Source organism: Amblyomma maculatum, chromosome 10 (genome assembly GCF_055883805.1).
Source record: "Amblyomma maculatum isolate TAMU_Amacu chromosome 10, ASM5588380v1, whole genome shotgun sequence".
Lineage (NCBI taxonomy): Eukaryota > Metazoa > Arthropoda > Arachnida > Ixodida > Ixodidae > Amblyomma > Amblyomma maculatum.
Genome location: NC_139353.1, coordinates 8217069 through 8228062, shown reverse-complemented (window position 1 = coordinate 8228062; position 10994 = coordinate 8217069). Strand labels below are relative to the sequence as shown.

General features: G+C 44.0%; 1 protein-coding gene across 1 annotated transcript; it reads left to right on the top strand.

Annotated features, from left to right (window-relative positions):
* The first annotated feature begins 2538 nt into the window (after positions 1-2538).
* On the top strand, positions 2539-3531 carry LOC146175517 (5-hydroxytryptamine receptor 1-like). The gene has a single exon (XM_084580788.1). The coding sequence runs from the start codon at positions 2719-2721 to the stop codon at positions 3529-3531; it is 813 nt and encodes a 270-aa protein (XP_084436914.1). The 5' UTR covers positions 2539-2718.
* Positions 3532-10994: the final 7463 nt, after the last annotated feature.

The window sequence follows — 10994 nt, the reverse complement described above, 5'->3', positions numbered from 1 at the left end:
ACAAAGACAAGAATGGCTTCAAAGCACCTGACAAGAAACCGTTTTCATCTACATCGCCCAGTAACGCTTACGCTCCCACTAAGTCGGAATGATTAAATTTTAGATGATGAAGAATAAAGTATTAAAACAAGTAGAGCTTTTATTTCGTGAATCTTTGGAGATATGTCCTTCTTGTACAAGTTAAACATAATTATCTTTATTTTACACAGCCCTATTGCAATAGAACTGGACTGATTGTCCGGCTTCTCTGCACATGGGAATAACACTAAATCATTTATTTTCCTTTTCCAATCAGCCACATTAAGAACGCAGTGCGAAACTTCAACAACAACACGCTTCTACGAGGAGCGCAAAACGACACAGAGGCGCGCGTGTTTATTACTGTTTTTCCTCATACTGAAGCGAACAGACGCTTTTCTGCTGGGCATATTCATTGTGGAAGTTAATTAAAAAGGTTTAGGTTCTTCTTTTTCCTCACCTAAAGCAGTACGTCTTTTCACTTCATGGGAAAAGTATTTCCCTTATACAGAAAAGGAAACATCATCCTGCGGTTTCGGGAAGCTCGTCAGGTAAAATACATGTAAACAGCATTGCTGCAGTGCAGGGAAAAACTGTCATGATGTCGCAAAGAAGCTTTGAAAATGAGAGAACGCACGTTGCAAAGCACAAAATATATCTAATTTAAGACATCGTTTACAAAGATTAAAACTTTGTAGCGATCGCGTTCATATTCATTGCATTGTTCTAAACAATTTTCAAACAAAATGTGTCTTTTCTAAACCCTCTGCTGTTTCTGAGTAAGAAATATAAACTTCGACAATGCATGTTTCCAGTATTGCAGTAGTGACATTGACGGGTGCATTGGTATGCCATTTCTTCATCCGCGGTGTAAATATTACCCTTAAGATATCTTTCTATATTAATTACAACAGACTATGCTTCAAATAGTATGTTCTTCCATTAGTACATGCCACACTGAGCGGTTACTATTATTTTGTGAGACCTCAGTCTTTTGTATGTTCTTTTTACCATCGGGCGCATACGCTATGTTTAATTAGAGAGTGTTATTTCGATGTCGGCTCCGCCTTCTTGGAGCCGGGTCGCGTCTGTCTTGTATATTTATATCAATGTAGTTGAAGCAAGTATTTGCAGGCGTGGCGTGATGAGGAGAAAGCACAGGTTAGACAGTATTAGAAGGATAACCAACAGCAACAGGGTTAGGTAATTTACTGAATGATTTACCACTAGAAAAGAACATGACGGCGCCATTAGATATTAGTTGCAGAAGCACGTTATACATACCAACCAGAGCAACAAAGAACTACAGCTTGTATCGAAAGAGAAAGAGCTGCGAATAAATTTCGAAGGAGCATAGAAGCGCATATGCAAAGAACATCGCTCAGCACCGAGAAGAGTTGTGGCATCAGAGTTAGACGTGAATAAGTAAAACACATATACCTGGAATCTGTAGACGATATGATTGGAGATGAAACAGCCGACGTTTAATTTAGTTTGGTTTATGGGGTTTAATGTCCCAAAGCGACTCATGCTATGAAAGACGTCGTAGTGGAAGATTCGGAAAATTTCCAGCACCTGAAGAACTTTAACGTGCACTGACATCGCAGAGCACACGGGCGCCTGGCTTTTCGTCTCCACCGAAAAGCGGCCACCGCGACTGGGATACCACCCGTATCCTTGGGCACATATGTAAAGAGCCTTAACCACTGCACCCCCGTTGCGGGGAGTTTAATTTGTACTTCTACTAAACTTAGAAACACCGGTTCAACAGTATGGCGTCTTATAGTAAGATAGTCTTTTATACTGTCTCATTGTAAACAGCGTTGGCGAAAGTTTATCACACAGAGACTGAAATATGCTGACATAGGAGTTTCATGATGGGATAGACCATTTTGCATACATTTCAAGCGTAACTGTGTGCATAATACTGTAGCAATTTCTACTGTAGCAGAGCAGCAAGCATTCTCCGTGAGGATTTCGCCATTACCCACAGTTACCTTTAGTCCAAAAGTGGTTTCCCTATTAGTGCCATGTGGCATCCTTCTCTATTTTAGCAAGAGCTCAGGAGAACGTACTTAGGACGATGCAGGCGCTCTGAAAGAAAATATGCCATCCTAAAGAATAAAATCATGTTTCTAGTAGGATCAATAACTTATAATACTAATCAAGCTGAAGCATATTGCTCAATGCATGAAAATCTTATTCACAATCACGTATGAACTTTAGACAGAAAAGGGCACTCGGGAATGTTGCTTCGGAGTTACGGTGTATGTAATCCACGTATCAATTCGCACCTCCCTTGCATCCTCGATGAAAAAACTGATAGCCGTTAGCATAAAATTTCATAAGTACTGCAATATGTTTTTTTTTTCTCCGAAAAACTTGTTCTGATTGAAAGTACATGACATGCACTGAGTCTTAATCATCTCTTGTTTTCTTCTGCTTAATACAGGAAGTGGAGGCCTCCGATACCAGTGCCAGGAGCAGTAGCACCAACCACCTCAACGACGGTGTCCCAATCCGCATACCACGCTGAGTGCGCTGGCGTTGCCTTTGTGCCTGGGCGCACTTATCGGCGCCACGGCCGTGGGGAACGCACTTGTCTGCCTCTCCGTATGCCTCGTGAGACGACTGCGACATCCCTCAAACCACCTCCTGGTGTCCCTGGCCGCCTCTGACCTGTGCGTAGCGTTGCTGGTCATGCCTCCCGCCTTGTACCTCGAGCTGTCCGATCATCGCTGGGACCTGGGACGAGCAGCCTGCGACGCGTGGGTGTCAATGGACGTGGCCTCCTGCACCGCCTCCATCCTCAACCTCTGCATGATATCCGTTGACCGCTACCTGGCCATCACGCGACCTTTGACCTACGGTGTTCGACGAACGGCCCGACGAGCCTGGGCTTGCATCGCTGCTGTCTGGCTCCTGGCAGCCCTCATAAGCGTGCCACCTCTGCTCGTCTTGGGTAACGAGCACGGAACTCCCGAGATGCCCACCTGTCTGATCTGTCAGCACCTCGCTTACCAGCTATACGCCACGCTGGGAGCCTTCTACATACCCTTGGCCGTCATGCTGTTCATGTATTGGAGGATCCACAGAGCAGCAAAGAAGGTCATCGAGGCCGAACACAGGGCGAGGCCAGGGCCCCGGAGCAGGAGCCTAAGAGTCGTCGTGAGAGAGCGGAAGGCGTCCATAACGCTCGGAATCATTCTGACTGCCTTCACGGCATGTTGGCTTCCATTCTTCGCGCTGGCACTGGTGAGGCCGCTGGGAGGAGAGCCTCTTCCCGACGTAGCGCATAGCTTCGCGCTCTGGCTGGGATACGCGAACTCGGCGCTCAATCCCATCATATACGTGACCTTCCACCATGACTTCCGGCGAGCTTTCCGGGATCTCTTGTGCTTCCGCTGTCAGGCGCAGGGTACAGGAAGCAGCGGGACCGCCGCCGGAAGCAGCAGCGGGACCGGCAGACAGCTCTTGGGAAGCAGGGACAACCACCTCAACTCGTTGGCCTGACCTTGGTGGACGTCACCCGAAGACCTCCGTGTCTCCAGGGTCGACGCGAATCACCACCATAATAAGCGAAATAATCAGGTCAACCAGCACGAGACGCAGAATCATGCCACCTGCGACTCGAACACGACGCCGGTCTCTCCGTTGCTGGATTGACGGATTCGGGGCTGACCCTGAGGCACCTATGTTTTTGCACTGGGTTTGCGCTCAAAAAATTTAGTCTCAGCTGTCAGCAAGTCTGCGTCACTTGAGGACCAACGTATAAATTAAGAATATTATAAAATTTAATAGCAATTTTTACGGTATCCCATAACAAATTTATTAAGGTGGGTATTGTCAGCAGAGAATATGATAAATTATTCAACTGAAAAGTAACAAGACGAAGACTAGCACATTATTGACATTCATTATCGGGGACTGGAAACAGCGCTCAGAGGTAAAAAGCCAAAAATTCTTGACAACTTTTAAGTGTTCACTGAGAACTTGGATCTACTTCGTATTAGAAGAAGTTGCCGCAGTTCTTACGGTGCAATGCGCAAAACAATGATGAGGGTATACGAGCGTTACAGTCTCGTGAAGAATTATACAAAACGGTGTCATTATCTCTTTGAACGTTAACAAACAAATGGAACAAAACCTCCATTTATTAGTGCCAAATATGTTCCTATGGTACGCTTGGGCATACACTTATGAGCTGATGCAAGCATAAATATTAGTTTTGCAATGAATTTAACTTGTTTGCCATCTGGTTGCATAACATGAAATGTCCGCAGAACGTTAGCGATGAAGAGGAGGTTGCAGGGCAGACTATGCTGAACACGCGTTACCACATTTCCTTAATGCATGTGACACAGTGACCTAAGCTCTTCAACTCATTCTTCCCACAACATCCAGCGTTCTTTGGTGTGTTCTTGTCACAGTTCCATTGCATATATTTGGCCCTCCTGTACGAAAAGCAGTCGTTCGGTCATGCCAACGGCAGGGAATACATTGCACACCTCAAAAGTCATAACTCCTTCCCAATGCATCAATACTAACACCTGCTCTGCTATTGTTTGTGTGTGTGTGCTTAATGACAGCTGTTCTCACGGAATATGGAACGATTAACTGTGCTCCCAGCGTACTGTGGACATTATCAACGGTGCTTGAAAAGCAACAGTGAAGAACAGTGATAAAAGCCAGGCCTGCGAACTTCTGGCACGCACAAGGAAGAAGTTGACCGAGACTGAACTCGTGATTGCTGCTTAAAATGTATTTTAGCCGCACTAGCTCTGTCGTGAATGCTGCGTGAAAATTCATCTATGGTTGGCATATGCGTGTTTGCACAGAGGGCTCGATTGTGTGTGGATGTTTAGCATGCAGAATTTAAGGCGTCATTGTTCACCCAAGCGTCACACTATAAACAATATCCATTAGGGAATGGTGAAAGGCATGAAGATCAATCCACTTGTCAATGGCACCTCGCCAAAGCGAGACACTTCCTTGCCCGGACAAAGACGACCATCTTCAACAAGAAGATGAGTCAACGTGCCTTTTCAAGAGCTTATTGTGGTCTGCGTTGTGAGTACTCACCTAGATTTCTTTTTACCGAACCGAGTGAAGGTGCGCAAAATAGGCACTGCAGGTGTTCACCATTTCACAAGAGCGCTGCAGTCAATGCACGAAATGAGTGTGAAGGGTTGAAAGATAAAGGTATACCCATCATTTATAAAACTTAATTGAAAGCTTCGTAAGAAAAAATTATTGGGTGAATGTACCTGCGTTCATAAAGTTTTTTTTATATCTTATCTTCTTAATTAATCTCTGATGTAGCTTCCTGCGAGGCTGCTGACATTTCACGCACACAAACCCATTCCTTTTAACCGTTTTCGCAGCCATGGCGGAACTGATTCATGTTGTTATTGTAGCTCCTCTCCCCTCCAACGTAGTACGCACGACAGTATGAAGGCAGAGTTGTAGTGATGGGTAGTACATAAGACATTTTTGCTTTTGTCTTTGATTCTGACAATGAAGGATGGCCTAACCAAAATTATCCGAACGGTTGGTCCAAAGATCGCGATGACTAAAAATACAGATACCTACCGAGAGATGGGAATGGCTAGGCGAGTAAGAAGGATGACAGGTTGTCTCGGATTCCGAATAACAAAATAACATCATGCCGCCAAGAGGAAAGTGCGATGCAGATATTCCTTAATGTGCTCACACTGAGGTAGCAATTTGAAGGCTGACTAAAGAGGTCCGAGCTCCGCTGAGGACTGCGCAGACATCTATGGAAAGGAAAACGATATATTGAACGTTAGGAGAGATGAAGAAAGCTGAGTGAGTCAGGGGGCAAATACGTGATATGATATCCTGAGTAGGATCCAAAGAAACCATTTGGGTACAGGCAGGATATATAATGAGACTGGAAAATAACGCATTTAGTTGGGGTAACCGAATAAATCCAACATAGAAAACGCTTAGCACAGGGTGTGGATGAGACGCGAAGATGAAACTACATGTTTCGCGAGTAATATGTTGGACGCCACTCGTACAGAAGAGGGTAAGTGAAGGACGATGAGAGAGGCATCTACGCTACATTGGATGTAGTTACGTTGATCATGATCCAAAAAAATCTAGCTGCGCACGCAGTAGAGTAACCATAAGTGCACCAAAGAATGCAACGTAATCAACGTAATGGGGTCTGACATTTGGTTTCTGTGTTCAGCCGTCGTCGAGGGCCCAGAGAGAGATGCTATAGAGTAAAGCCCAAAGTTGTTCAACAATTGTTACTTGTTCAAACTAGACCAGGTTCTCAAAACACTATTTTTTTTTCCTTATCCTAAGCGGCCTATGCGGCTAACGAGATCTGTTCGAAGTATCACCGAAAAATAGCGACGCATTTCCCGCAGTATAGTAGGGCTGAAAAAAAAAAAAAAAAAGATTGATGCGCTCATATTCCCGAGCGACAGAACATCGGGCGCGAAAATGTATCGGAGCGCGCTCACTACATCGGCAGCTGCAAATGGCCATAATCGGCTGTAAGTGCCCTGGGAGCCTGTGAGTGGCCAAAAATGTGCGAAAATCGTAAAGGTCAAGATAGGCTGTACCCGGCTCGGTAGGCAGTTTTTTATGGTGCATCCACTTGGATATCAAATTGCGCCCGCTCTTTTTTTTTTGATCACATAACTTTGCTGCTCTCGCCGCTAAGCCTTCGCTGCTAACCTTGTTTGTGCTTCCTGCCATACGATGCTCGCTCCGTTTTTAGGAGAAAGCCTCCGACTGAGAGAAGCTGCTGAGATACTAAAAGCAGGGCGAATACGAGCTTTGAAGGAGCATGCTCAATGATTCCGCTCCTCCGCTTGTTGACTGTAGCAGCAATGTGCAACGGATGACCGGATCCGGCACGGCGTTAAAGTAAACAGACAGAACAGGTGAGGAGAGCGATAGGTCGTCGGCCGCAGACGTAGCCGGCGTAATGGTTAGCGTCCTTTACGAACGTACAGGAGCTTCATAAAACTTCCCACTTTGTAGGCTAGACGGAATTTATATATCGCAGCGCAAGTAGAAATGGCAGCTGCATTTGGTGCTCTTGCTTTCATCGGTCAATGTTCAGGTTGTGTAATATTCCTAAAACCTCGCCACACATGCCGAAATTGCTAGAGCGTTTCCCCAGCGCTCTTGGACAGTGTCAAATGGTAGCTGCGTATGAAATCACTTTTAAAAAGCATGTTTCTATGATTTCGTAGTTAACTGTTAGCTTCTGAGAAAGGTGAATTATGAAAAAAATGTTCTTCGAACATTTCTCTCTCCAAACCCCTTAGTCCACACAGAGGCGAAAAAAATGTTTCCATTAAGCTTTACTATTTATAAATTCTACGTGTCAAAACTTTCAGACCAGCAAATAATGGCTAGACTTGAAATTCATTGTCTAATTTTTATCAAGCTTGGGATAACGTTCATTAGGCCAGAGAATAAATTAATTACGTGTCTTGGCACTGCCAGAGGCAATCGTAGCGCGTCCCAGGTTATTAATGTTCCCACGTACTCCATGCAAGCCCAAAACGCGTGCCCAATTAATTGTTCCTGCTGTGAACTAGGTGGAAGAGATTACTTTTGTGAAAGGGTTGGTTCAGCCATCTTTCTCATTACGAGCTGAGCATTCTTTGGAGGAAGACCAGACGAGCTTTGCGCCCATATAGCTAGCTCGAGGTGCAACAGCTGCGCGTCAACGCTAACTGCGAAGTTACACTCCTGTAGTAGAAATGACACTGTCTTTTATATTAAATCCCATTAACCCTAAAGCTATGCTGCGCATTGCAGGAACCAGTAGGAGTTAAAGCAGGAATAATAGTTGATTGGTATACCTTCCTTAAAGGAATATAAGCATCAACATTTTCTTTGCGAGTTTTGCTCTTTTAAACCATGCGTTATCATGATTACGTAAAAATCAATACACGGCATTCTCCTGCAACGGCTAAATATTTCATATTTGAATTTTTTATAGCACAGAATATCACAGCTGATACGCCAATTTAATTCATGAAAACGCTTCTTCAACCACCTTCAAGGACTCAAATGACAACATATGGCGCATAAGCGGTCATATTGCAGTTTCTTTATGCCTCGCGCAACCTTAACGTAACTTGCACGTCATAGCCATCGCACGTTGATAAAACATAAATAGCATTACGCAAGAATATACGAAGTTATAAATATAGGAGCTCTAGTAGTCAAACAGTACGTGGCGATCCTTGTATTCTAATTGTTTATGCATGATTGCAGATTTTATATTATTAGCGAGGACGAAGCCGTTCGTTTAGCTTTCGTGCAAAATCAATTTTAGACCTCTGCTTTGCCTATTTTTACGTTCCTTAAACAGCAAAAGGCGCATTACTGGTTCCGAAATTTGTACAAAAAAGTTTGCCCCATCGATGCAAAATTCTGACGTTACGGCCCGTGATCTCTGCTTCTGAAATTTTTGAAATCGGCCGATGATGGTGCTGCTTTTATTTCCTTTTTTTTCGTATTTCCTCTCGGAAAAAAAGTTTTATTTCCAGTCAAGTTAGCCTCTTCGCTGCAGACTCTTCGCTTAGACGGGCATCGCCATCATCATCATCATCACCATCCTGATTACAACCAGTGCAGAACAAATGCCTCTCTCGTAGCCCTTAATAAGTTTCCTCTCGTGCCAGTTAAGGCCTACATATCCCCGCAATGCTCGTATATTCCATCCGCCCTCTCAACTTTTTGCGGCCTTCTTTTACGCATATAGGTAGACAGAATATGCAAAAGGTGTCAGATAATAATTTACGGCTATTGAAACAATCTTCAAGACCCTGCGTTGCGCGCAATTAAGCTTTTCCTAGTCTTTCGATCCGGTCGCTGCTAAGATGGATCTCAGGACTGCACGTCTAAGTAGACGTGCAGTCCTATTTATATTTATATTTATAGTTATATTTATTATGCGTCAACATTTCCACTCATCCTAGAGTCTTGTACTTTGCATAAAGAGTAAGCAAGGTAGAAAAGCTTGCTTTTATGTGCTCAGCGCTCGCTTCCTTTGATTTCTTAGTATGGATGATTTTGCACGGTTGATGTTTTTGTTTCTTTTTTGGGATTTTAGTTTTATTGCGCACACCGACTTGGTGCAGAAAATATTTACATTCCAAAAATGCGCACATATAATGGGTTGTTTTTGGAACCACACTCAGAGCAATCCTTACTTCGAGTACGTTACTTTTGGTGGCGCAATGCGTGATGTCGCCATAGTTACATTTCTCCCGGCCGTTGTTTGTTTTCTCTTTTTTTCTGTGACGCGCAACAGCGTTTTAAAGCGGGCTTTTATAGTTCTAAGACAGGACTGAAAACGTTCTCACCTCTAAAAAATGCGCTCTAGAAGTGGCATCCGATGCCCTTCAAGGGCGCTGCCTGGCTTCAGAAATTGTCACAGAAGGTTGCACCAGTGAATTGCCTTCCTCTCCCCGCGAAGTGCTGGCATAGCGCCCAGGTGCGGATGACCAACTTGATTCATGATTCGAAAATGGCACAAGTTTATAGGAGCGGGTGTTCGTCCGCATGATTTATTCTATTTCTCGGGCTGAGGCACTTACTTCCGAGCGACCCATCGCAGAACGCGTCCAGCAACGGGCACAAAGGGTGTCGGTGCTGACATCTCTTTTCTTGTTTTTTTCTAGAGAATCATAGCCACTTGATAAGCTCGAGACAGCACGTAGAGCAGGATGCATACCTTTGGCCTCGAAGATTCGATGCATATGCTTGCATGTGGACCAAACCCAAAGTGGTGGCGGTGAGATCACCGAGAGATGCCATAGTTTGCGGCGTCCTATGGGGCCTATTGTATAGGCTCCTTAAAGCGTACTAAAGTGACTCGCTCATATGAAGTTTACAGGTTTTCTCCTGGCCCATTCCTAACTGATAGACTTCAGAAACTTCAGTCTGCTCACTTAATGTGTCATGCCATGACATTACGCGTTTCGCGGCATCATTCGAAAGCGTGTGCCGTTTCTCATTTTGCCCTTTCGTCAGATGCGGTGAATGAAGTGACGTCTGTGCTCATGTTTCCCTGTCAACCATTAAACGCGGTTTCCTATCTGTGTACTTCAGATAAACACTGCGTATCGACGGATGTGATTCGAGTGTCCACAGTTCATAAATTGTGCATTATTGTCCTGAGTAGTCGTATTCATTTTGCTATATTTTTGTGATGTATAATAGAACGCGAAGGGGACAAACAGGGAGAGCATTTTCTCAAAGCTATATGTGATCTATTTTGGAAGAAACGGTATACGCAGAGTGTTGGATTACATTGATTAAAGTAAATCTAAACAAATCTGCGAAATCTATGCCACTGGTTGACAACGTGACAAATAAACGCGCCTCTTTTCAAGCTTTAATGATTTCTCGTTGCCTTCCTTGCAAAACAGATAGTCTAGCCATGCCACGCTTCGTGAAGTTTTATTCGTGGCCTTATGAAAACGCACGGTATTAAGACCTGCCCATACCAAGTGTCTTTTTTTTTTTTTTACTTTTTGCGGATCGTTATGATAACCCTGCGAAATATACGTCGTTGCGGTCTATGCAGGTGGATTGTACATCAAGGCCAACATTATGTAAGTGATAGCTGAGTGATTAAACATCTAATTAATAAAGCTAACTGATTAACTCTTTATTCTTCACTGCAAAAGCCGACATTATATTAAGAAATTGAAGGCTGTCAACAAAAAAGCTGAGTCCAGTTTCCAACTTTTATTTTTATCGGTAATGCGTTTCGAATTATTTCGCGTCTAAAATACATATTTCTAAATCGTGAAGTAGGCTTCCCGCTGATCACATTCTTCAAAACGGCATAGCTGAGCGCAGTATTATCACGGAAACCGCGGTGACTGCTTCTATGGCATAAAATTAATGGTAAATATAAAATTTTATTCATGGTGGGAAGCCAAATTTCAGTTCAGTTCAGTTCA